This window comes from Balaenoptera musculus, chromosome 1, assembly GCF_009873245.2.
Source record: "Balaenoptera musculus isolate JJ_BM4_2016_0621 chromosome 1, mBalMus1.pri.v3, whole genome shotgun sequence".
NCBI lineage: Eukaryota > Metazoa > Chordata > Mammalia > Artiodactyla > Balaenopteridae > Balaenoptera > Balaenoptera musculus.
Window position 1 is genome coordinate 12,245,553 of NC_045785.1, and position 26,336 is coordinate 12,271,888.

General features: G+C 58.3%; 2 protein-coding genes across 10 annotated transcripts; one reads left to right on the forward strand and one right to left on the reverse strand.

Moving 5' to 3' along the window:
* The first annotated feature begins 2,694 nt into the window (after window positions 1-2,694).
* On the forward strand, window positions 2,695-26,069 carry CLCNKA (chloride voltage-gated channel Ka). Of its 9 annotated transcripts, none has more exons than XM_036856973.1 (24): window positions 2,695-5,095; window positions 10,337-10,450; window positions 11,083-11,305; window positions 11,608-11,763; window positions 13,336-13,473; window positions 14,022-14,128; window positions 14,787-14,915; window positions 15,646-15,774; window positions 16,787-16,926; window positions 17,267-17,344; window positions 17,436-17,514; window positions 18,063-18,188; window positions 18,565-18,649; window positions 18,765-18,866; window positions 19,424-19,508; window positions 19,765-19,938; window positions 20,403-20,472; window positions 20,642-20,752; window positions 21,116-21,329; window positions 22,220-22,353; window positions 24,000-24,088; window positions 24,236-24,319; window positions 25,081-25,167; window positions 25,650-26,069. In XM_036856973.1, the coding sequence occupies exons 6-24, from the start codon at window positions 14,029-14,031 to the stop codon at window positions 25,695-25,697; spliced, it is 2,064 nt and encodes a 687-aa protein (XP_036712868.1). In that variant the 5' UTR covers window positions 2,695-5,095; window positions 10,337-10,450; window positions 11,083-11,305; window positions 11,608-11,763; window positions 13,336-13,473; window positions 14,022-14,028; the 3' UTR covers window positions 25,698-26,069. The 9 variants fall into 9 exon arrangements, with proteins under 9 accessions (XP_036712868.1, XP_036712863.1, XP_036712886.1 ...); XM_036856968.1 differs by having other exon boundaries at window positions 13,336-13,412; XM_036856991.1 differs by having other exon boundaries at window positions 13,336-13,412; window positions 24,239-24,319.
* Window positions 5,175-9,022, reverse strand: HSPB7 (heat shock protein family B (small) member 7). Its single transcript, XM_036857055.1, has 3 exons — window positions 8,749-9,022; window positions 8,146-8,279; window positions 5,175-6,969 (listed from the first exon to the last, which is right to left on the reverse strand). Exons 1-3 carry the CDS (start codon window positions 8,930-8,932, stop codon window positions 6,790-6,792), a joined length of 498 nt encoding a protein of 165 aa, XP_036712950.1. The 5' UTR covers window positions 8,933-9,022; the 3' UTR covers window positions 5,175-6,789.
* Window positions 26,070-26,336: the final 267 nt, after the last annotated feature.

The following is a 26,336-nucleotide window of genomic DNA, read 5'->3' on the forward strand; positions in this document are numbered from 1 at the left end:
GAAACAGAGAGGCTGGAGAAGTAACAGGGACCATATCATGTGAGGCCTTGCAGGCCATGATGAGGTCTTTGTTTTTTGTTTGTTTGTTTGTTGTTTTTTGGGCAGTGCTGCATGGCTTGGCTTGGCTTGTGGGATCTTAATTCCCCGATCAGGGACTGAACCGGGGCCCCCGGCAGTGAGAGCACGGAGTCCTAACCACTGGACCACCAGGAATTCCCAAGGTCTTTTTATTTATTTATTTTTTTAAAAAATCTGACTCCACATTGGATCTGTTTCTTTTACTTTATTTATTTTTATTTTATTTTTGGCTGTGTTGGGTCTTCATCTCCGTGAGAGGGCTCTCTCCAGTTGCGGCAAGCGGGGACCACTCCTCATCGCGGTGCGCGGGCCCCTCACCCTCGCGGCCTCTCTTGTTGCCGAGCACAAGCTCCAGACGCGCAGGCTCAGTAGTTGCGGCTCACGGGCCCAGCCGCTCCACAGCATGTGGGATCCTCCCAGACCAAGGCTCGAACCCGGCTCCCCCGCACCGGCAGGCAGACTCCCAACCACTGCGCCACCAGGGAAGCCCAGATCTTTTTATTTTATTCTGAGATGAGGATCATTGGAAATTGTGAGCAGACAGCAACATGACCTACCTTTAAAAAAATTCCTTAGCTCTTGCGCTGGGATAGGAAGGCAGGGGAGGAAGCTGAGGAGGCTGCAACTTAATCCAGGCAAAGGGGGGTGATAGGATTAGGGAGGTGGTGAGAGAATAGTCTGGACCACATATAACCCCTCCTCTTTCCTCCCCCTGCTGAGAATCACTGGACTAGAAGAGCCCAAAAACGTCGCTGCAAAGGGAGTTAGACCCACAAGGAAAAGTGTGGGGCTGCAGGTCTAGCTTTGCACCAGAAGGTGTCGCCCTATCATCAGAATGGAGGCACCACCTCCTGGTCTGGGTGGGGAGGGCGGGAACCTGCGCGCCGAGGGGCCGGCGCCATGGGGCCAGCCACCCGGTGGGGTCAAGTTTTCAGAAGCCAGACTTTAATTCTAACCAGCATCCCTCTCATCTAGAAAAATAGCTACTGATATTTTTATATGCACCACATGCCACCTCAGTTCCTCTCACACTAGACCCATGAGGTGGGTATAATTTTTGTTGCCATTTTACAGGTGAAGAAACTGAGGCACAGAGAGATGAAATGATTTGCCCAAGGTCACCAGCTAGAAAGAGGCAGAGCCCAAATCCCAATCCCAGGCAGTGTGACTATGTAGTCATAGCATCATAACCCTGTACTATGCTGTAGGTGCTCTGTTCATGTGTGTTGAATGAGTGAAGGAAGGAAGAATGAACATTCTCTAAGGACCCAGCCTAGGGCCTGGCAGTGTGTAGGGAGTGTTTGGAGGTCGAACACGTGAGTGAGGCCCTCACTGAGCTGGGGGCACACAGGTGGAAGAGAACAGCTCACTCTCTTCACCACAGTCCTGTGAGGTGCTGTCCCATTTTACAGATGTGGAAACTGAGGCTCGGGTAGGTTAAGCAACTGGCCCAAGGTCACACAGATAGTAAGTGGCAGAGCCAGGGTTGAAATGGAGGTAGTTTGCCCTCTGAGCTTTACCTACACACAATACTGCAGGAACTTACTGAAAAGCTGTTGAGAGAATGAATCAACAAAGAGATGAAAGACTTTAGTGAACCAGTGAGTGGAATGTGTGAATCAGTGAATGTGTTTCCAGGTTGGCAGTCATGCCTAATCAGGACTGTGTCCCCAGTGCCCTAAAAGTGCCTGGTACATAATAGGTGGTCAAGAATTGTGTGGGAAGGAAAGAAGGAAGGAAGGGAGGGAGGAAGGAAGGCAGGGCTGAAGGGGCAGATTTGCTGTCCTGCTCTCTCCTCTCTGGCTCCCTGGGGCCAGCAGCCTCTCTTTGTGCCCTTCAGGGGGCCCCCACCCAGTCTAGCAGCCCTCAGGCTCCCATGGAAGGTTGACCCTGGGTCCAGGCCCTGGAGGGCCTCAGAGCTCAGGACTGGCCTGGCTGGCTGCCCAGGGTGAGCCCCAGGCCAGCTGTGCTGACTGTAAACAACACCTCCTCCCCTGCCCAGAGGCTCCTGCTTCAGGCACCAACCTAGCAGACTCAAGTCACCATGCCCCTCAGGACCCTCTCTTGTTTGAGGGCAGAGCCAGAGGGTGGAAGCTTGGTTTTCCCTGTTCAGAAAACAAGCACAGAGATTTTAACAGGAGCTTAGCATTTATTGAGCTTATACTAAAACACCATATCTCTCTGGTTGCTCACAGCAGCCCTGGGAGGGGGTTACCTGATCTTTGTTTATGCTGAGAAATTAAGGCTTCCAGGTGCTTTTCTCCCCCACCTCTACCCCCAGGGCCCAGACAGGTCTTCTGAGAGGACCCTGGGGAACCTACCTTCTAGATCCGCCTCACCTGCTTTTCCTGGAGAGAAGACCCCAGGTACAGGGCAGCTCCTCTGCCCTACCAGCCCAAGTCTTGGTCTTATTTATTTATTTATTTATTTATTTATTTATTTAATATTTGGTTGCACCAGGTCTTAGTAGCAGCAGGCAGGCTCCTTAGTTGCGGCAGGAGGTCTTCCTTAGTTGCAGTAGGAGGGCTCCTAAGTTGTGGCTCATGGGCTACTTAGTTGCGGCACGAGAACTCTTAGTTGCGGCATGCATGTGGGATCCAGTTCCCTGACCAGGGATTGAACCTGGGCCCCCTGCAGTGGGAGCACAGAGTCTTAACCACTGTGCCGCCAGGGAAGTCCCCCAAGTCTTGGTCTTGATGGAGCCAGAGACAGTGTGGGTGAACTGGGGGTGTCAGGATCCAAATCTAAATGAAATAACAGGCCTCTGAATGAGCCCTTCTGGGCATTTTCAATGCATGGCATATGTGGGCTAGAGTCAACCACCATGTGCCAAGCCCCTTAAGTGAATTACAGAACAACCACAGCAGGTAGATCCTATTAAGCACCATTTTATGGTGCAACAGAGGCACAGAGAGGTTAAGTTACTTACTCAAGATCACAAAGCTCAGAAGCAGCAGAGCCAAGATTTGAAGCCAGGCGGTGTGACTCCAGAGTCCGCAATTGACCCTCCACCCTTTACTGAGGCTTCTTAGCTTTTTAAAAAATTCTACAAACATTTACTTAGCTCCTTTCCCATGCCAGGCTTGGGAGCAAGAGGGCAGAATAAGGCATCTTCTGCCATTGCAGAACTGGAATCCAAGGCAGACTGGGAAGAGGATGGGGGTAGGGGGGAGATGGAGGGGTACAATGTTGGAGGTGGGTCAGGGAAGGGTGGCCTGGGGATGGGGGCTTGGTCTGGTAGAGAAGCTCTGGCCTGAAGTTCTAGAGTCCTGGGTCTTCACCTCATCTCTGCCACTGACTTGCTGTGTGACGCTGGGCAAGATCCTACCCTTCCCTGGGCCTAGGTCCTACCATCAAAGCATGAGGAGTTTGGAGTGACTCCCAGAGGACACAGGGCTGGCCAACCAAGCCTCAGGGTCTGCCCTCACCCCCAGGCATGTCCTCCTTTCATCTGAATTTGAGCTTCTTTTAAAGACAAGTTTTGGACCTAGGGTTCTTTGGGCTCTGTCTGTGACTCCGAGCTGGTAGCTCTGGAGGGCTTTCTGGAGGAGGAGGCTTTTGGCCTGGGCTAGGACTTTGAAAGTGATGGAACCTCCTAAGTCCTCCACACCCCTCTGGCACCACCTGACCTGGACCTTCTTCCAGGTCTCTAGCCCTAGAAGGCTGCATCTTTTCAACCTCCTCGGCCTCCTGTCCACCCCCACTCTAAAAGCTGTAAGATGTAGGAGTTCCCCTTCCCTCTACAGGAAGGGAGCAGGGGAGCTGCCTCGGCCCTTTGGTGGTGGGGGACTGATCTGGGGTGACCCAGCAGAGGACCTTCTAGAGTCACAGACAATGATTCAAATTCCAACCATACCACTTCCAAGCTGGGTGACCTTGGGCCAGTTGCTTGACCTCTCTGAACCTCCTGTCCTCCTTGGTACCTACCTTGCGTTTGCGATTGTTGTGGGGATGAGCATGTGTTTGGCACACACTAGGTGCTCAATGGATGGGGCTGCTATAATTATTCTTCACGGGGCGGGGGCGGGGCCCAGGGCCCGCAGCCAGGCCTATATTTAGCCTAGAAAGTGTGGGGGGCCAGTGGAGACAAAGCGTGGCGGCCAGCCCAGGCGCCAGGGGGCGGAGCCAGCGAAAGAAAGCCTGCAGTCCCCACGTCCCCGCCCTCCTCTTCCGCAGGGTCACCTTGGCAGGAGGGCACCTTCACTCTAGACGTGCCCCGTCCCCAGCGGCCGCTCTGTCCGCGGAGCAGCCCTCACCTCTAAAACCGGGATCTGGGGAGGGGGCTGCTGGGGCCTGCGGGGTGGGGAGTATTCGGTCCCACTAGGGAAATGCCCCCTTTCCCAGCCCAGCTTCCTGCCAGCCCGGCCCAGGGAGGGACGCCGCTGGGGTCGGGACGCCAAGGTGAGCCTGACCCCAAGTGGGGGTCGAGGGAAGGGGAAAGTTGGTCTGGCTCCTCCCCCCAACTCCTCGCCGATGAGTGTCGGGCTGCAAATAGCCCAGTGGAATCAGTGAGTCACAGAGGCTGGAAATACCGCGCCCCCCCTTCCCTCCCCTCCTCCCGTCTGCACCGAGCTGCGCTGAGGAGCGCCTGGATCTCCGATTTCAGTAGCGCCTGGGGGTGTGTGTGAGTCCCTCCAAAGGGTACTCAGACTCCCTGAACCAGTCAGCTTCCCAGCCAGGTTTCAGCCGGGCTATGCCCCTGGGGCTGTGTGACCCTAGGCTAGCCACTCGGCCTCTCTGGTCCTTAGAACCCATCTGGTACGAGATAGGCTTCAAGAGCAACCCAGTGCAGCTGGCCCAACTTTGGTGTCCCTGTGCCTGGGACAGTGCCTGGCAGGTAGTAGCAGGGGCTGGCAGTTGGAAGAGAAGGCGATGCAAGGTTTTTCAGAGAAATAATTCCCAGATTATTGCCCTGGTGGACCTGGGAGCCAAAGGAGGAGGCCGAAGGACACCCACATTTCTGTGAGGTCTTGAACTTTGCTTGAGCTACCACCCCTGCCCCCAAATCTCAAGAAAGGTATGTCTGTTCATCCCTGGCCTTCGCACTCTACTGCCTCCAGCCCCATCCCAAGTTTGAGAACTTCAGGCGGGTGATCTCCAGAAGTCCATGATTCTGTTGTTTATTGTGTGTGCAGGGTACAATGCCAGGACCCTCCTCTGCCCCCACCCCCAGTCATTTCCTAAGGGCCCCAGAATGGCAGGGGTGAGAGGGCACCTTACAGAACACTGACCAAAGAGGTGCAGAGGGCCAAGGCTGGCCTTGCCACTTGCTCCAGGGGCCCCGACTAACTGGGAACCACCCTTACCCATCACCCCTGCTTCTGTATGTGGGAGACTGAGCCAGGGTCACGGGGGGCAGTTGGGGCTCCCCAGAATGAAGGCAGACGGGAGGTCCTTGCCCTGGACTGGGGACTAGGAGGGAACTGGGGTGGGGACTCTTCCTGTGATTAGGACATTCTCTAGCAGGAAACTGTGGGCGCAGGGTGCACAGGCTGAGAGGCAGAATGAGGGGAGCTACCCCCCATTGCACGGAGGGCTGGGAGGGTGGTTTGAGAGCAGCTTCTGACATCATGGGTTCAAATCCAACCATCAGTGGTTAAGCTGGGCGCTCAACTGTTCAGACTCTGTCCCCATTGAGAAGAATGGAGATTGTAAATCTGATTTTAGAACGTTCCGAATTTGGCTTTAACCAGTGGTAATGTATAGTATTTGAAGGACAAAGATAAGTGTGCACGTGTGCACGTGCATGTGTGTATGCCTGTTTGTCTGTGTGTGTGTGTGTGTGTATACATACACCAAGCCTATAGCTTCACGGATTATAGAGGGCAGGATGGGGGAGGTGAATGGCCACAAGGGAAGGTTGGCAGGAGCTGGGGTCCTACCTTGAGGACCCAAAGCCCCATCCGTGCTTCCTCTGTTGGGTAACCTGTCTGCAGTGGAGGCAGCCCCGGGAGCCCAGGTCTCTGGGTGGGAGGGAGAAGGATCAGCCCCACCCCTTGGCCCAGGCTTACCTGGGGGCATGAGCAGGTAACAGACGGTTCACACAGTTTATCACGAACCAGCTGTATTGGAAAAACCCCATCTATATACAGACACAATGTGGCCCTGCGCTGGCACAGCTGGCTGGCTGGGGCACCTTGTGGGCAGACAGCCTGGCAGCTGGTTCGGGGCTTGGAGAGCAGCAGAGGGGAAGCGGACCATCATGGCTGTCTCCTCTGGCCTCCCTGTGCCCGGGCAGTTCAGTTTAGCTGGGCACCTCTGCCTGTGATCGCCCTCTGCCTCTCCCGCTCCCCTTGGCCAAGGGGGTCCCAGGTCCCCAGGTCCCCAGTCCCCCTGCCCCTGCCCTGCAGAGACTCCATAGATCAGAATTGGTCTGTCTGTCCTGCAGATTATTTGCCCAGAGATCCTGCCTGTCCCAATCCCCCTTCCCCAAACTGGGTTCTTCAGGATCTCCTGTTCCCCATCCCAATCCCTTTATTCTGGATTAAGTGAACGAGGCCACATCTGGAATCTGGGGGCCCTGGCCTGCCCTGGGTAGAGCAGAAGGCCACATTTGGAGGGGATGACCCACCTGGGGCCTGGGGTGGAGGTGTCAGGGCCTGAACCTGGGCTGAGATGTCCCGGAAGCTGTCATGAGGGGGTCAGGAGAGCCACTCTGGCCAGCCAGTGGGGGAGAAGATGGGGGAGTTGGGGGAAGGGAGGGGGAGGCCCTCAGATTTTTATCTCGGTCCGGAAGATCTGCTGGACGTGCTCCGTGTGTGGTTGGCGCCGAGCCCGGATGATGAGGCTGCCGTCCTCCCTCAGGGCCGAGGTCACCGATGTGGGGTCCACGTCCTCCGGCAGTTGGCACTTGTGAGCAAAGGTGTTCATGACCGTGCCGTCAGCTGCCAGCTGGGGAAGGAGTAATGGGTCAGGGCAGGCTGCCCCCCACCCTTGTCCTGCTCACGTCAAGCCACAGCCCCTGCTCCCCAGTCTAACCCCAGCTGGACCCCCATGTGCCGAGGGGTTCTGCTCTCAGGTGCAGAGGCCCGGCCTAGGGGCTGGCCAGGGCTGAGCAGGGACAGGTGCCGAGGTGCTTAGAGGAGCTCCAGTGGTCCCGGGGGAGAGGCAAGGGCTTGGTGGGGGAGCTCAGATGGGGAGGAGACTCAGTGGCAGAATCTGGGGCTCCTGAGCAGCAAGGAGATGGCACAGAGCAGAGCTGAGCCCTCTTGGATACACGGATACACGGTGTCCACCGTCAGGGCTCGGCCGGCGGCCCCTCCTGCGTGACTCAGCCAGCACATAGTGTCCAGCGGAGCCTGGGGCGGCTGAGTCACTGGTGAGGGTGGCAGGGCTGGCACGTGCTGCCCACTGGTCCTGGTGCCCACAGTCCTTGGCTGCCCTGAGAGGCGCCCCTCGGGCATCCAGCCTCCTGTGCTCAGGGGAGAAAGCCAGGCCAAGGGGGATCCAGAGGCAGCCTTGGGCCGACCCTCTTCCCTAAGGAGCAGCAGTGGCTCCGGCCCGCTGGGGGCAGCATCCCTGTTCAGCCAGGGCCACACCCTCCTCCAGGGTGCAGGCCTCCTGGGAGCTGGGACTCAGAGACCCTAGTGACCAAGTGACCCTGAGACCTGTGGGTGGAGGGAGTGTGGGGTTTGGGGTGTGTGTGACCCTGAACTGCAGCGCTTCTGCGCAACCTTGGGCCTAATTCAGGGGTCCGGAGGTGAGGGACCAGTGAGCCCCCCCACCTATCCAGATGCCCACAGGAAGGGCTCTCCTGCCTCAGCCATGATCTCCCTCCTCTCATCTCCCTTCTCACCTCCCCGCAACATCCCTCCCCCCACCCCATCCCCTGTGGCTTCCTCAGCTGCCCTGGACTCCGGAAGAAAGGATCTGGGAGCCTGGGGCAGAGAGAGGCAGTGATGGGGGTCCCGTGGCCCACCAGCTACAGGAGCGAGGCCTCTAGTTTGTCCTGGGGGTTGGGGGGTACTGGGCAGGGTGCGGGGTCCCGCGATGGGACACGAGAGTGGGGACACGGGGCAGAGGGTACAGGCGTGGGGCCCAGGGTCTGCGGGCGGGGAGTGGGCTCACCTTCTCAGCTCGCACCTCGATGTTGTTGTTGGAGGTGGTGACGATGATGTCTTCAGGTGAGAAGTCGCTCACGTCCACGGCAAACTCATAGGCATCTCCCAGGGTCTTGATGTTGCCCTGCCCCCCGGGATGGGCTGTGGGGAGGGCTTCCGTGAGCAGACCAGAGGGCAGGCTGGCACTCAGAACCCAGGTTTCCGGCTCCCTCTCCGGAGGGAAGGGGCTGGCCCCGGGCCTGACCTCCCCCTCGGCGGTTCCTCCTCAACCGCCCTGCCACCCGCCCTCTTGCAGCCTACCTTTTCCGCTGGGGGGATGGGGCCTTACCCAGCACAGGTGGGGTGGGTGTGTGTATATGTCTGTAGTGACCCACCCCAGGCCTGGAGTGGGGGTGTGTGTAGCTGACCCCCAGGCCAGAGCTGTTTCTTGAAGGCCTGCCTGTTCTCACGGCCACATCTGTCTCTGTGGCCGCATCTGTCTCGGTGGTCACACGCGGCTGCAGCTGTACGGCACCTGTTCCCGGCAGCTCGGCAGCTGCAGCCACGTCGGGTGGTGCCCTGGAGCAGGTGTCCCCTCCCTGTGCACCTCCCCTCCCCACGGAGGACTTGCCTGGGAAGGCCAGGGGCTCCGAGTGGGGCCGCATGAAGCTGCCGAAATCCTCGGAGAACATGCTCAACGCCTTCTCCATGGGTGGCTCCTGGGCTGGAAGGGTGTGGGAGGCCGAGGAGGAGGAGGAGGAGGAAGAATGGAAGCTTCTCTCCGCTCTGAAGGTGGAGGAGGTCCTGTGGCTCATCCACGGGCGGGCGGCCGGGCCCTGGCCGGTGGGCAGGGTAGACAGGAGGGCGCGTGGGCAGCAGGCTCGGAGGGAGCGTGCTGGGCCCCGACTGCCGCCCCTTTATAAGGCCCGACCGCCCCTGGGCGCGGGGCCAGCCCCTTGTCTACCAGCTAAATTTAGTCCTCTTGGTGGCCCAGAGGGGCTGGAAATCTTCTCCAGTGAGACGGCACTGCTGACAGTCCAACACAGGCAGGCCCATGAGGCTGAGCTCACTGCCCGGCATTCCAGGCCGATAACTCCAGACCCGGAGCCTCCCATGGCAACGAGGTGGGGACCCATGCTGTCCCCTCGCCACTCAGGCCCCTGGGCCCGCCTCAGGACCTTGTGTGTGTTCGGTGTTTCTGTGTCTCCCCCATCAGATTGCAAGCTCCTTGAGGACAGGGTTTTCTCTCTCTCCGCCCCCTCTCCCCCAAAGTTCCAGCCCTTGGGGAGAGGGATCTAGGTGTGGGTGATCAGGGCAGAAAGGCCCAAGCCCCTGGCTCTGGGGAGAGTGGGAGATGCACGGTCAGGAGGTCAAGGGTGCGTGGAGGACCCTCACCTGCTGGACCCCTGTGTGAGGCAAGGGGTTCCCTCCCTCAGGACAGATAATGTTCACAGCCATGTCTTAGGAAGGACTGAGACAGCCCCGGAGGGGGGTATAGAATGTGCAGCTGTTCCCCTGCCAGCTCCCATGGGGACCCAGATTTCATACTTACCTCCCTCCCCCCCCCACACATCCCAACTCTGGAACATTTTGGGACCCAAGAGGAGAAAGCTGAGGCCAGGCTGGGGCTTGGGCCTGGACTCAGGAGAGGAGAGCAGATAATTTAGTAATGGTCCTTAACAATATAGAAGGTTATGTTCCCAGGAAATGCCTGCTTGACCTCCAGCTCAGAGGAGATGCCGGGGGTGGCAGCGGGCAGGGTCTCAGTCAGAGGTAAAGGAGAGCTCCGCAAGACAATCGTTCTAGCTCTGACTTCTGAGGTGCCTGCTGGGCACCGGCTCCTGGCTGTGAGCTCTCCAGCATGGCCTCATTTGATCCCCGCACGGCTCAAGAAGGAGATGGTATTCCCATTTTATAGATAGAGAAACAGAGCCTCACAGAGAGCCTGGGGCTTGCACATGAGCAGGTGGCAGAGCTGGGATTTGAACCCTGTCTTATCTGATCCAAACCCTCCAGGAGGCCGGGGTGACCTGAACATTCGTGTATGGAGACACTCTGGTCCCGAACACCCCTGAGAAGCCCCTCTGCCCACGCACAGATCATGCGGGGCCAGGGGGTGAAGCAGGGAAGGCCGTTCTGGGAGGCCGGGGGTCCTCTGCTGCCCAGGTTGCAGTGTAGGGCCTCTGCTCCCCCCTCTAAATCCTGCCCTTCCTTCCCAGATCAGCTCCGGTTCCTCCTCCTCCATGGAGCCCTCTCTGATTGCTGCAGCCCACACAGGGGGGCCTGCCCAGATGCCCGCTGTACCAACTGGCTTTGCCCACCCCAGCACCTGAGTGTGACATGGTCTTCCTGGGTCCTCTCTCCCCTATCAGACTGGCAGTTCCCTGGGTTAGGGGTTCGCCTGTCTCCCCGTTAGATTGGGGGCCCTGAAGGTAGGGACTGTTTCTCTTTTCTCTGGCTCCCACAACACTTCCTCCCTGCGGCGGTTGGCTGGGGGGGGTCCATCAATACGGGTAACCACTGATGCCGGTAGTCTGTGAAGTGGGGTCAGGGTGGTGGCTGGAGCCAAAGGGGTCTGTCTGTCTAGTGGAGATTCCTGCCTGGCTTGTGTCACCCATCCTGGCCGACGGGGTTCCAGTAGGGCTGCCAGGAAGTTACCAGCACTGAGGTGAGATGGAAAGAGGGTGGGGGTGGGGGGGTGGGACCCAGAAGCCTGCCGCCAGCCAGGGAAACAGGAGCCAGTGGCTAAATGCAGACACAAGGTCATGGCACTGAGGGCCTGAGTCACTGCTCCTGGACATCAGATCTCATTACCCACCCCCGCCCACCATTCCTCCCCCCTCTTCCCCCCATCCCTGAGGCATCACCCACACATGCACTGGATACACTGACTTCAATGGCCAGGATGGACCCTGAAAGGTCATCAAGGCCATTCCCCTGTTTCTGTGCATGTCTCTCCTTTCAGATCCCGGGACAGAAGGAGCTTCAGAGATGATCCAATGCCTTGAATCCCATACCTGCCAGGGCATCCCAATCACTTGGAGGGACTTTCAACAAACACAGACTCTTCTCATGTACCCCAAGATTCTGATCTGGGGTCTTGGGAAGGGACCAGGAATAGGCTCCCATCAGGTCCCCACTCAGCCAGCCCACAGGCCAGTGTTCGGAAACCACTCATCACTCAGCAGGTATCTACTGAACACCTGCTATGTGCCGGGCACCGTTGAGGCTCTGGGGGACTCGTGATGAACGAGGCAGAGATAGGGCCCTGCCGCCATGGCTCTCAGGCTCCCCTCATTGGACAGAAGAGGAAACTGAGGCTCCGAGTGGTGAAGGACACATTAGGGATGGGAGAGCTGCTCTGGCATCAAGCTCTCACCCTTCACTGCTTGATGCAGGAGAGGGAGAAGTTGGGGGCTGGCATGAGGGGGAAATGGCTTTGGGAGGGACTTGCCACCAGCACCATGTCCCTTTGCTTCCCTCTTCCCAGTTTCCTGATGCTCACAGGGCCGGAGGTGAGGGTGTGGACGTGCGGTGCTGGCTGGCTGGCTGATGCCGGCTATGAGTTGGAGCCAGCAGCTACCCGAGACCAGAGACGGGTTTGGGATGTCAACAGGGCGGCCAATTATCCTGTTACTATACACAGGTTGGGGCCGCCGAGGCAACGGTGGGCCCAGGTCCATGCAGAGCAGCAAGCCTCCACCCCACCGCTCACAACACACACATGCTCCTATTTGGGATTAACTTGGCTGACATCTAGGGGCAGAGGGTGGCTCAGGGCCTCAGGATTTTAACAAGTCATTGAAGGGCCATCGTGATTTTCAGAAAGGGGGCTTTGTCTGGAAGAGGTGGGGGAGTTGTCCCAGATCTCTTGCCCAAATCTTCTAAAAGTGGTATCAGGCACAAATCCTCTGCTTTGTGCCCAAAACCCTTGCCCTGAAGGATTAAGCCACAGGAGCTGGAGGAGCTCTGGGAAGAGGGAGAGCCACAGAATCTAAGTCTGGGTTCAGCCTCTGCTTTGTGACCTTAGATGAGTGACTGCACCTCTCTGATCCTCCATTTATTATCTGCAAAACGGTGATGCTGTCCCTGACCCACAAGGGTGCTGGGAGGATGAACTGGGTTCCAGACCTAATGTGCATGTTCCTACATTCCGTTGGGGTGGGACAGGGTCTGTGGCATTTACATAGAAGCCCCAAGCAGAGCCACTGCCCCTTGGGTGCTGTGGTTTGAGGCAGTCTTCTCATACTGGAGGGTCTGGACATGAGGATCCAGCCCAAGTTCCTCCCCTCTGCCCAATTCCCTTCCCCCGCTCCAGCTTGTCGGCCCCCTCCCCAGCTCTGAGCAAGGCAGGTCTTCAAGACAGGACCTCGGAGAGGTTTGAAGCCTTTGGAGTCAGGCAAACCTGGATGGAACTTTTGACTTTGTCCCTCAGCCTCTGTGACCCTGGGCAAGCAAGCAGCCTCAATTCTCCGAAACTCCGTTTATTTAAATATTTATTTATTTATTACTTATTCATTTATTTTGGCTGCGCCGTGTCTTAGTTGTGGCACTCAGAATCTTTGTTGTGGCATGCGGGATCTTTAGTTGCAACATGCGGACTTCTTAGTTGTGGCATGCATGCGGGATCTAGTTCCAGGGATCGAACACTGGCCCCTTGCACTGGGAGTGTGGAGTCTTACCCACTGGACCACCAGGGAAGTTCTGAAACTCCATTTCTTTAAAATGGCCTAATACTGCCCACCTCGCTGGGTTTCTCTGAGCACTCACTGATTTGGAGGAGGGTTGAGCACAGTGCCTGGCATACAGCAAAGATGCAGTAATAATAGCACCCCTTCCCTATGGGTCCTTCTCCTCTTCCTTCTCTGCTCTTTCAAACCCCTCCCATGCCCAGCTCTGAGAACCTAGAGCCCTGACCTTCAGCCCCTGCAGATGACCCCTCACCATCCTGCTGTGTCATGAGCTTCCCCCACCCAGGCCCTGTGTACCCCAGCTGGTAGCTGGGTTGGGTGCCACCCGCCTCTGTGTGGCTCTGGTAGGTTGGGGAGCCCCTGCCCCTCGTCCCTCCTGGCTGCTCTGGCCTGCACCACTCAGCTGGCCGGGGCAGTTCCAGTTGGTTTGTCAAGGACATTCTTAATGGCCAGGGTAAACCCCGGCGGGGTGGGGCGGGGAAGAAGGGGGGCCAGGATGTTGATTGGTGGAACACACACCTGTCCAGGTGCACCTGAGCTGCAAACAAAGGACTCTCTGTCAGAGGAGGGCTGCCTGGGGCCACAGCAGAGCGGACTGACAGAGGTGAGGGGCCGCCGGGTGCAGAGCTGGGGCAGGGACTTGGATGGAACCTGCCAGGACCAGGGTAAGGCAGGGCAGGCAGGGCAGGAGCAGGAGGCTGGGGGGCAGGGAGCCAGCACCTCCTTTTGACCCTCACGGCTTCTCCTTCTGGGCCTGGGGTTTTCCTGACTCTGGCCTGAGCCGAGGGGGAGGAGGCTCAGGGATGGGCATGGGGAGTCAGAGTGGTCCATGGGGAGCCCACAGTGAGACAGTGACTCCCCTGGGCAAGGAGACTGCTCTGAGCAGTGGAGGCAGACAAGCGTCCAGGGAGGGTAGGAGTGGTGGCCACAGGATGGGGAAGGGGGCTCTGAGCCTGGGGTCCTGCCTTGATCAACCTGCTGCTGGACATGGAGGGGACAGCTAGGAACCACCGCCCTCATCCCAAACATTAACACACACACTTGCACCCTCGGGGCCACCCCCTCAGGAATGAAGGCACACCAGACCCATGTCCCCTCCTGAAAATGCCACCTTTCCCTTCTATCTGGGAAGTAGGTATTGGAAGGGCCCAGTGGCTGGCTAAGGGCGTTACAGCAGCTCACCAAGGGTCCGTCTGCCTGTCCACTCCCTCAGGGACCTGATGGAGGAGCTGGTAGGGCTTCGTGAGGGCTCCTCGGGGAATCCTGTGACACTTCAGGAGCTATGGGGCCCGTGTCCCCGCATCCGCCGAGGCATCCGAGGTGACAGCTAGGTTCCCTTCCGCTCCCTGTTGAAAACCCCTCGGGACATCAGCCTCCCCGGGTCCGCCTCCCCACCCACCTTGGAGCCCAAGAGCTGCCCCCCTCCTGGGCGGCAGGGAGGGAAGGGATCTGTCTGCCAGTCTGTGGGTCAGACGTGCTAGATGTCTGCTCTCTGCCTTTTGGGAACGCAGCCCCCAGGCCTGACCACTCTGCCGGGGACCTTGCTAGGGGCCCAGTGGGTGCTCTCTGGCCTGACACCAGGACAGCCCCACCGGTCCTGGGACAGCAGAGCAGTCTCTCTAGACTCTCGTGTCCTCTAAGCTATGGCCCCTGGGGAGATGCTGGAGAAAGTGTAGCTCCCAGCCCTCCCTCCACACCCTACCCCCTCTGTCATTCTTCCATAAGTACCTCAGGAAGGGGCAGGGGTGGGGAGGGCGGATGGGTCAAAGGCCCCCTCCTGGCGGGGCCAATAGGCCTGGCGCCCACCGTGCTGCCACCTTCACTTGCACAAATCCTGCTGTCTCTCACGTGAGGCAGAGCCCCCTCTCAGCTTCCCTGGATTCGACCACCTGGCCCCAGCCCCACACAGCCCCTGCCCCCCGCCCCCGCCCCGTGCCCTCACTGGGCCCTGGGCTACGACCCGATGCCCCTGCCCCAGGTGGCCTCGAGTGGTTGAAGCAGAAGCTGTTCCGCATGGGTGAGGACTGGTACTTCCTGATGACCCTTGGGGTGCTCATGGCCCTGATCAGCTACACCATGAGCTTCACTGTCGGGCGTGTGGTCCGAGGTAACCCCTCCCCGGCATGCACGCCTGCTCTGGACCCGGGGCTTTTGAGCACGCTTTCGGGATGCCAGATGGGCCGCCAGGTGCAGCGGGGGTGGGGAGGAGGCCTGGGTCTGGTCCTGGCTTTGCTCTTGACTTGCTGGGTGACCCTGGGCAGGCTCCTGCCCCTCTCTGGGCCTGTCTCCTCATCTGCACAATGAGTGAAAGACCAAATATTCCTTCTTCCTCTGAGCTCTATGCCCACCGCTTCCTGCCGTCCCTGCTCCTTCTTCTCCTTCCTTGCTCTCAGCTCAGTAACTGTGGGGGAGAACATTTGTCTAGACCACCAGGCATAGAACATTCTCTCCCCATGCTTCGGCAGGCTCTCTCCACCCTGAGGTCTCCCTGGAAGAGGGGGCACGGGGCAGGAAGTGTCTAACACACCTTCTCTGGGAGACTTGCTCAGGTGGCATTACAAGGACCTGCCATGCACCAGACCTCATCTGAGAGCCCATTTGACAGATGGGGAAACAGAGGCTCAGAGATGTTGAATGGCTTGCAAAAGGTCACTCAGCTAGGGAGTGGCAACACTGGGATATGATCCAGGGTCCTACTCTTGCCTCCTCTTGGGGGTCTGCCACTTACTGGGTGGCCCTGGGCCACCCCTCTCTGAGCCTCCATTTCCTGGCCAGCAAGTGGGCGCCTGAGGGCTGCAGAGCCTGTGGATGGCTCCCTGACTCCCTGCTGTCCCCAGCACACAAGTGGCTGTACCGGGAGATTGGGGACAGCCACCTACTCCGGTATCTCTCCTGGACCGTGTACCCTGTGGCCCTGGTCTCCTTCTCCTCAGGCTTTTCCCAGAGCATCACGCCCTTCTCGGGAGGTAAGCCCATCACCACGCCATTCACCTGGTTGCCTTGCCCCACAGTGCCCACTGCCCAAAGCCTTTTCCTGTCCCTCGGGGCTCCTGATGGGGGGAGGCAGGAAACAGTAACCCCACTTCACAGCCAGAGAAGCCAGGCTCAGAAGAGTTGTGTAAGTTGCCTGAAGTCACACAGTGAGAAGGACAGATCTTTTTTTTTTATATAAATTTATTTGTTTATTTATTTATTTATTTATGGCTGTGTTGGGTCTTCGCTGCTGCGCGCGGGCTTTCTCTAGTTGCGGTGAACGGGGGCTACTCTTCGTTGCGGTGCGCAGGCTTCTCATTGTCGTGGCTTCTCTTGTTGCGGAGCACAGGCTCTAGGCGCGGAGGCTTCAGTAGTTGTGTCATGTGGGCTCAGTAGTTGTGGCTCGCGGGCTCTAGAGCGCAGGCTCAGTAGTTGTGGCGCACGGGCTTAGTTGCTCTGTGGCATGCGGGATCTTCCCAGGCCAGGGCTCGAACCTGTGTCCCTTGTGTTGGCAGGCGGATTCTTAACCACTGCGCCACCAGGGAAGCCCCAGAAGGACAGATCTTGCTTGACTCGGGTCACTGCTGGCTCTGCTCCCTTTCTGAGGGCTCCTCTGGGCCGGCACCATGGTTCCCCAGGGAGGGGCTCACGGAGGGGCGCATCTCTTCTAGGCCTCTCAGCTCTGCTTTCAGCTCCAGGCCAGCAGCACAGGGGAGCTGCAGGGATGCATCTGGGTGGCCTGAGATTCTCTCCTAGGTTCCCCCCCATCCTGCAATAGCTGACTGGCAGGACCAGCTGGAAGAACGTAGGCAATTCACATCCCCTCTCTGACCCTCCGCTTCCTCATCTGCAAAATGAATTTAGGAATCCTAACTCACAGGGTTTAGGAGACCTGACAAGATCATGATGTGAAACCCTGTGCAGGGTAAAGTGATAAGGGTTTATCTAGAGATTGTCCCTGCTCTTACTTCCCACCCCCACCCCATCCATCCATCCCCTGCCAAGGTTCTGGAATTCCGGAGCTGAAGACCATTCTGTCGGGCGTGGTCTTGGAGGACTACTTGGATATCAAGAACTTCGGGGCCAAGGTGGTGGGCCTCACCTGCACCCTGGCCACGGGCAGCACCATCTTCCTGGGCAAAGTGGTATGGAAGGGCATGAGAGCACCCCACCCCATCCCACCCTGCCCTCCTGCCCCCTCTGCCTTTTCTCTATCCCCACCGAAGCTAGGTCAGGGGGAACTCAGGCCAGGGCCTGCCTTCGCGGGGCTCAGTCTTGGGGAGGAGACAGGCCAGGTCCCCAGAGTGTGACAGAGGAACTGGGGAGATGGAGGCACAGGGAGTGGGTGGGGCAGCCGAGCTGTCTCTGGATGAGGCTCCCTCTACCCCCAACCCTGCGCCCGGAGGGGGAGGAAGGGGAGGAGCAAGGGCCCGGCTCCCCCCAAGGGGCGGACCCTGTGCCCTGTGCGCACACCTCCTCTGGCAGGGCCCCTTCGTGCACCTGTCTGTGATGATCGCTGCCTACCTGGGCCGCATGCGCACCAAGGCCATTGGGGAGTCTGAGGTAAGGGGCTCATGGGCCCCCCCGCTTGGAGGAATGAGACGGAGGGGAGGGCGGGGGCTGACTCTCAGCCCGGGACTCCGGATCCCCCCAGAACAAGAGCAAGCAGAACGAAATGCTGGTGGCGGCAGCGGCGGTGGGCGTGGCCACAGTGTTCGCAGCGCCCTTCAGCGGTGAGGCCCTCCCTCACGGCCCTCCCCCTGCACCCCGGGCTTCCACCCCCCCATCCCACGTCCCTCCCCTGGCCGACTGACCAGCTCGCTCCCCCGCCCAGGGGAGGAACCTGCAGGGAGGATGACGGCTAATCCGGTCTTGGTTGTTACTTCAGTCTTACCGGGAGGGCAGACCCGCCCCAGGGTGGAGGTGGGGGTGGGCGTCGAGATGCTTCACGGTCACATTAGACAGACTTGGGTTTGAAACTCAGCTCCCCTTGCGTGACCCTGGGCCGGTGAGTTCAGCTCTCAGCTTCATTTCCTCATCTGTAAAATGGGGATTGTAATCGTCCCCACCCCAAAGGCTGTTGTAAGGTTTGAGATGGCCGAGAGGAGCGCCTACAAGCCTGTTCCCTGGGCAGGGGGCTCTCGCCCTGCCCTCCCCTCCCCTCAGCTCAGGACCAAAGAGAAGGGGTGGCCCTGTCCGGGCTGTGGGAGAGCAGGACGGGAGTGGTCAGGGAGCTGGGATGGGCGTGGTGGTGTCTGTCTAAGCTCAGTGGCGCCCCCAGGCGTCCTGTTCAGCATCGAGGTCATGTCCTCCCACTTCTCGGTCTGGGATTACTGGAGGGGCTTCTTCGCTGCCACCTGTGGGGCCTTCATGTTCCGCCTCCTGGCTGTCTTCAACAGCGAGCAGGGTGAGCCCCGCCCTAGACCCTGCCCCCTGCCCCGCCTTCCCTCCCTCCTCCCTCCTCCCCTCCCTTCTCCCCTCTCTCTTCCCTTTTCCTCCTCCTCCCCTTCCTCTCCCTCCTCTCTCTTTTCTCCTCTCTCTTCTCTTCTTCCTCTCCACTCCCCTCCTTCTAGAAGTGTGGAAACGAATTGACCTGTATTGGGCCTGAAGGATGGGAGCCCCGAGGGTAGAAGAGGATGAAGCTGGCCGGGGAGGCAGGGCCAGGGAAAGGGTATTTGGGGGCAGGACGTGGCAGCACCTCCGCTCCTGCCTGTTCATTCTGAGCCTTCGGTTTGGCTGGGGTAGGAGTGTGGTCCCTGATCCCCACTCCCCTCCTTCCCCAGAGACCATCACCTCCCTCTACAAGACCAGTTTCCGGGTAGATGTCCCCTTTGACCTGCCAGAGATCTTCTTTTTTGTGGCGCTGGGGTGAGTGGATGCCTCTGGCCCCTCAAGAGCCCAACTGGGGGCCTCCCCCAGCCTGAACTGCTGCCCTTGGTTCTGGCGAGGGGCTCTGGACTCCCCTCCCCTCCCCTCCCTGCAGGGCCATCTGTGGCATCCTGAGCTGTGCTTACCTCTTCTGTCAGCGAACGTTCCTCAGCTTTGTCAAGACCAATCGGGCCCTCTCCAAACTGCTGGCCACCAGGTGGGCTCTGAATGGGGGCCAGGGACCCCTCAGGGTGATGCCCCTAGACTCTCCTGAGCCTTATATAGAGATCCCCACCCCCTCACTAACACCCCTGTCCAGGTCCCCATAGTAACTGCTCCCCCACTTGCTAGGCTACCAACCCCAATATTTGAGCCCTCCCTCCCTCACTAACCCCCTCCCCCTCACTGAACCCCTACTTCCCCGTGGAGCCCCAGGCCCCTTACTGAGCCCCCTCTCCTTCCCAACCTTGTCTGCCCCCTGGCATTGGCATTTCAGAATCAGCCCTCCTCCACCTTGGCCGATCCTGCCCTGGTCCCACCCTCCTGGCGGGCAGCCTGCCTCTGTCCCAAGCTCTCCTATGAGCCCCGACCCCTGCTTACCTGAGCGGTGTGGGGCTGACCCCCACACGTCCCCTGCTCCTGTGCCTCTTCCTCCCGTTCCTGCCTCAGCGTCAGCCCCCAGGGTGGCGGGGCCGCTCCGTGGGGTGGGGGGAGGGGAAGAGGACGGCTGGCACTGGAGCTGGCGCTGTACCCCCCCACCCCCCTGCCCCACAGCAAGCCTCTGTATTCGGCTCTGGCGGCCTTGGTTCTCGCCTCCATCACCTATCCCCCTGGCGTGGGCCGCTTCATGGCTTCTCGGGTAAGGGGTGCTGAGCCGGGGTGGCCAGAGGGGGGAATGCCCAGTCGTTGTCCGACTGGTGCCCATCATCTCCCTTAATCCCCACAACGCCTATAAGGGGATGGCTGTGCAGCTCCAGGAGGGCCAGAGCCCTTCCCAAGGTCTCCCCCCAACAGGAAGTGGCAGAGGAGGATTCGAGGCAGGGTCAGGCAGTGGGGGGGTGGCAGGGACTGCCGCCCGGCCCTCACGCAGAACTCCGAGCTGCCCCCCTCTCCAGCTGTCCATGAGGGAGCATCTGGACTCACTGTTCGACAATAACTCGTGGGCGCTGATGACCCGGAACTCGTCCCCACCCTGGCCCTCGGAGCCCGACCCACAGAACCTATGGTTCGAATGGTACCACCCACGGTTCACCATCTTTGGGACCCTCACCTTCTTCCTGGTTATGAAGGTGGGCTCCCGGGGCCCCCAGGGATGTGCACAGAGCTGAGGCCAGCCTTGGGTGGGATGGGGTACCTCCCCGTAGCATGTACGTAGCGCAGGGCCTAGGCCTTCATGCAGACTCCCTGACCTGACCTCTGCCCGCTGTGTGGTCCTGGGCAAGTTGCTTCAGCTCTCTGAGCCTCAGTTTCCTCATCTTTAAAATGGGCTAGTTACTGTGCTCACATCAAGGAAGGTTGAGAGGGAAGAAAGGAGAGTCTCTGGCACAGTGCCAGGCACACAGTAGGCACTTTGCCAGGGTGGGGATCCTTCCCCTGGGCACACCTTCCCTCACACCAGATACTAGCGATGGGCGTGTGCCTGGGCACCCTCCTTCTCCCTGGGAAGCCCCCCTGTCCCCTGTCTTGTCCTTCCCTTGCCTACTCTTGTCCAGCTGCCTCTAACCTCTGCCCCCTCGGTTCCCACCACCCACAGTTCTGGATGATAATTCTGGCCACCACAATCCCCATGCCCTCTGGGTACTTCATGCCCATATTTATCTTCGGTAAGTCTGGGGTGTTGAGGGCCTGAGAGACTCAGGGTTATCGGGACAGGGTCATGGCTCCTGGTCCACCCACCTCCCCAGGATGGTACTGAGGGTGATCCCCAGGGATGGAGGGCTGTGGGGACCGAGTCAGCCTGGCTCCCTGTCCTCACCCTAAATCTGTGACCAGGAGCTGCCATTGGGCGCCTCATAGGGGAGGCCCTCTCTGTTGCCTTCCCAGAGGGCATCGTGGCTGGAGGGGTCACCAACCCCATCATGCCTGGGGGGTATGCCCTGGCAGGTGAGTAAACCGGGTTCCCACTGGATGGGCAAACATCGTGGGTCTGGGCTGGACCCGGAGAATCAGCCAGTAGTTCTGCAGGGCATGTGGAGGTCATTAGCCTCCCAATGAGCCCCACCCTTCCCTGAGCCCCTCCCCTTAGCCTCCATTACTTTTTCTAGCTCCTGTCTTGTCTCTGATGCCCCCTCTTCCCTACTGCTCCTTCCCTCACCAAGCCCAGGCATAGGGCACTTCCAACAGTGGCCAATGTGTGGCCTCTGGACAATTCCCACCCCAGCCCATGGCCATAGTCACAGCAGCCTTGCCCTTTGCATGAAGCTGTCCCCTGGCCTGAGCCCCGCTCCCTGGCTCTGCCCCCTGCAGGGGCTGCGGCTTTCTCAGGGGCTGTGACCCACACCATCTCCACAGCATTGCTGGCCTTCGAGCTGACTGGCCAGATGGTGCACGCACTACCTGTGCTGATGGCGGTGCTGGCGGCCAACGCCATCGCCCAGAGTTTCCAGCCCTCCTTCTATGACGGCACCATCATTGTCAAGAAACTGCCATACCTTCCGTGGATCCGGTGCCGAAAAATCAGGTGAGCGGTGTCTGCTCAGGCTGGCTGACTGAGGTGATGGTGTCTGGGTGGGCTGACCTTGGACATGGGTGAGTGTGGGAGGGGCCGACACATGGCTGCTCCCTAGTCTCCATTCTCTCCAGCTCCCTGTGTGACCTTGGGGGAGTCCTTGGCCTCAGTGTCTTACTGGTCATCAGTCGGTCTCCACAACAGGAGGACAGATATCGCCCATTTGTCAGAAGGTGGGGCTCAGAGAGGTGCCATGTCTTGTTCCAGGTCACACAGAGAGTCAGCACCAGCTCTGGGAGGTCCCACCACTCCCCCTGCTCCAGCTCTGCTGTCCTCACTGGGGCGTTGGGAGCTGGAGGTGGGACGGGAATACTGCAGTGGAAGTTAGCTTTGAGGTCCTTACTCAACCAGACAGGGCCGAGCAGCCTCTGTCCCCAGAGAAGGAGGACTAAGAGGGTCTGAGAGTCCTGGGTCCAAGGCCCACCTCCAAACATGTGCAAGTTGCCCCCTTCTCTAGACTCAGTTTCCCCATCTGTTAAATGGGGGTGGTTACTCCAGTGATTTTCAAACTTTAAAGCTCTTTTTTCCCTTTATGCCATAAAACTTTTCTTCAAATGAAATTCTCCAGGGATGGCTTCTGAATGAAACAGATCAAAGTAGAGCTGGTCTTGGGGAAGATAGGGGTCCAGAGGGCTGAGAATCCAGAGCCAGGCCATAGGCCAGCTGGTCCCCAGGTTCTTCCCTCCCCACCTTGTGGTGCTAGGAGCTGTTCATCCCAGGAATCTCTTAGACCCTGCCCACGCTGGAGAACCGGCAAAACTCCTCCCGGGTCCCCCCAGCTTGTCCAGGGGTCTGGATAACCCCCCACCCCAGGACCTGATGGGAGCATCCCTCTGCCCCAGCTCTCACCATGTAATTGTGGAGCACTTCATGAACCGTACCATCACCACGCTGGCCAAGGACACACCGCAGGAGGAGGTGGTCAAGGTCGTGACCGCCACAGACACTGCCGAGTACCCCCTGGTGGAGAGCACAGGTGCCCGACAGGAAGGGGGAGCATGAATGGGGAGGGGGCATTCCCTCTACCTTCCTCTTGGACCTGGGAGGGTCAGGCCCAGAAATGGGTAAGCAGGGCATTGTACCTATCAGGCACCTGGATCCAAAACCAGGCTCTGCAACTGTGTGACCTTGGGCAAGTCACTTCACCTCTCTGAGCCTCAGTTTCCTCATTGGTAAAATGGAGGTAATAGCCATCCTACTTGGGGAGCAGGGGTAGGATGATGGGAACACTACTAGGGCCTCCCAGAAGGCTCCATCCCTCAGTCTCCCCTTCAGGCATTCCCCAACTGAGTCACCTCCCTCAACCCTGTTGCCATGAGAAAGACATCCTTTTAGAGAAAAATGAGTGGGGGCCCTTGTTAAAAGACACATAAGCTGAATCTTTGGAGAGGACCTAGCTAGAGCATCATTTCCCTCTAGGACAAGTACAGTATGAGTGGGAAAGATAAGCTGGGGGGTAGGGAGGGGACAGCCATGCCCCACTCAGGGCCACTGTCAGCCCATATGTCCCCTTTGTGCAAATGAAACAAAATGCACACTTGGCAAGCATAGCACGGCTGGATTTTGATCCCCACTTGTCCTTTGGGCAGGTATCTTGTGCAGTGAGCAACCTGTACAACGGTATGGGTCATCCCCATACCTACCCCAAGAGGCATAAAGCTATTTATGAGCAGCAGAACTGTAGATAAATCCCTTAAGCTCTATGAACTGCAGTTGCCACATCTGGAAAATAGGGAGGACAGAGTTGTCAGAGGTTCTCATCCCAAAGGCCAGGCCCTTCTCCCCACCCAAATTGGGACACCTATAACATCCCATAGAACACACCAAATATCACATTTGAAAATATCTGCACATGGATGACCCCTCAAGAAGCTTCACCCCCCCTGCTAGAACAAGACAAACTCCACTTCTACCCTTAGAGCCACAGGAAGCAAAGAGTTCCCAACCAGCACAGGCCCAGCCTGTGGGACCCTGCTGCTCATCCAAGAAATAGCTTTAATTGTTTTTGTTTTTAAACAGGGAGCATTTGTATGTCCAGTCGTAAAGTTTTTATTTTACTGGACAAAAAGCAAAAATATCAGGTTGTCCCTCAAAACTAAATACCTGCAGACTCCAGTGATACCCTGGAGTGAGGCTTGCCAAGCCTCCAGCACACAGGAGGACCTCGGAACACGGTGGCCTTCCGGGTTCATGCCTTCACTGGGCTGAGCCAGTGAAACTTCCCATGGGAAATGAGGGACAAAGCCCAGCCCTGACGCACAGACATTTTCATGCAGGTGTCCCAGACCTGCTCCTGCCTTGAGGCCCTGCCAGGTGGGGCATCTTGGGGTGGGAAGTTTACCTCCCGGCCCCCTGGCAGCCTTACTTGGCCACCCTCAGCTACCACTCCTCCACGTCAGAAGCTGAGTGACCTTGGGCAAGACAACTAACCTCTCTGTGCCTCTGAGCCTCGGTTTCCTCTTCCGTAAAATGGGTGATAATAGTTCCTGACCCATAGGTGCTGTACGTTCCCAAGAGTCATGAGAACACCCAGCACAGTTCTTGGCACATCGTAGCTGTCCAGTAAATGTAAGTTTCTTTTTCATAATGTGGCTTTTTTCCTCTCCCTCTCCACTTGTCCAGAGTCTCAGATACTGGTGGGCACCGTGCAAAGGGCACAACTGGTGCAGGCCCTCCAGGCTGAGCCATCCTCCTGGGTTCCAGGACACCAGGTGAGTGCTCATATGAGGTGTCAGTAGTGGATGGGGAGTCAGCAGGGTTGTGAGGGGAGTGGCTAGCTGATAGCCTGTGGTTTGAGAGGGGCTGCCTGGGGAAGGGGGAGCTGTCCCCGGCCCCCATAACCCTTCCCCCATCCCCAGCAGTGTCTGCAAGACATCTTGGCTGGGGGCTGCCCTGTGGAGCCAGTGACCCTGAAGCTGTCCCCGGAGACCTCCCTGCACCAGGTAATGGGGAAAATTTGGGCTGTGGGCAGACAGGGGCCCTGGGATAGAGGGGAAGAGCCTGGGAGGGAAACTTGGCTCCAGCTTCCTGGACATGCTATGTGGCTCCCTGTTCCTCCTGTGCCTGCTTCCTCACCTGTGGAATGGGCATGCAGTTCCCGCCCTCTCTGTCTCTCAGTTCCAGGGCTGTTGGGATGATGCAGAGACTAGGGAAGAGGGAGAGCTTGGGAAACAGAAGATTCTGGATGGAGAGAAACAGTGGTTAAAAATATGTCTTTTCATCAAGGCACACATGGGTTTCAATTTCAGGTCCACCACATTCTGCCTGTGTGATCTTGGGCAAAGTACTTAATCACTCTGAATGCTGATCCTCTCCCCCCTGCAAGCACAGAGCCTGGCACATGGGTCATGGAGGGACAGAAGCAGGTTGGGGACCTAAGGGTGGGCCCAATCCCTCTGTGCCAGGGGATGATGCCAGATGATGCTGAAAAACGGGTCCTTTCCCCTAGTCCCTTTTGTGGACTCTGGGGACCCCTGGTGGTCACATTGGACATTGCAGGCCCAGGTCTTGGTCTCCCACCCACCATCACAGCTGTCCAGCCCTCCCAGGCTCAGAAACAAGGTCGGGGGGGGCACCACTGGGACAGAGCCTGGCCCGGGCCTTCACCTCTGCTCAAAGCTGCCAAGCTAGGAAGAAACTGAAGCCAGAGGGTTGGGGTGGGTGTCACCTATCCTCCAGTGTTTCCTAACCGCCCCCCCTGCAGGCACACAACCTCTTCGAGCTGTTGAAACTTCAGTCCCTCTTCGTGACGTCTCATGGCAGAGCTGTGGGCTTCGTGTCTTGGGTGGAGGTACCATGGTCCCGAGGGTGGAGCAAAGGGGAGGAGCCATGCTTGAACAGGCTGGGGAGGTGGAGGGCACCAAAATTCTGCCATCAAATTTGGAGGGGACTTGGGACTTCCCTGGTGGTCCCGTGGTTAAGATTCTGCTCTTCCACTACAGGGGGCGTGGGTTTGATCCCTGGTCGGGGAACTAAGATCCCACATGCCGCACAGCATGGCCAAAAAAAAAAAAGAAATTTGGAGGGGCCTCATGGGATTCTGATGAGCCTCACTTCCTGGCCCAGAGTAGCCAGACACTTGGTCCAGCTACCTCTACCTTATTTTGTGGCCAGCCCTGCCATTCTCTGGGCCTCAATGATCTGATCTATGCAATAGGGAGGCACTGACTCTAAAGTTCACTCCAGAATCAACCCTTAGGGGAGTCAAACTATACTGGCGCCCCCCCACTTGCAATCTCCTCTACATCCTCCCCACTTTGTTCTCTGTTCTAGTTGAAGAAAGCAATTTCCAACCTGACAAACCCTCCGGCCCCAAAGTGAGCCAGCCTGGCAAGATGAAACAGGGCCCCTCAGCTGCCCTGGTGAAGGAGATGGGGCGGAGACGCTGCCTCTCCCCGCTCCCCATCATAACGCACCCCTCCCCTCCAGCCCAGCTCAACTCCTTGGCAAAGTAGGCAGCTAAGCTAGCACTGAAGAGGCCCCATAGTCACCACGTCCCATTCTCCATGAAACAAGTGCTACCTGCCTTGAAGGACAAATCCCCCTCTGGACAGAACTCAGAATGCAAGACAGCAGAAAACCAGCATATGGTGTGTGCTCCATGAAAGAATCAAATTCACGAATGAAGACATTGGTATATTCTGTTGCCAAGGGCACGCAGAGATGCCCTCTGAGGGTTGTATGACTCCCACTCCATGAAAGAATCAAATTCACGAATGAAGACACTGGTATATTCTATCGCCAAGGGCATGCAGAGATGCCCTCTGAGGGTTGTATGACTCCCAACCAGAAGCTCCTGAGAAAGAATAAAGCTGATTGCCAGAGCCATCTGTCCCTCATCTCAGCATCCAGGGCGTTATCTTGCCTCCTTAGCAAGGCCACATTCGCCGGCCCTGAGTGAGCTCTTGGGGGCCCCCTGGTGGTCATGTGGGCATTGCAGGCCTGGGCCCTGGTTTCCCA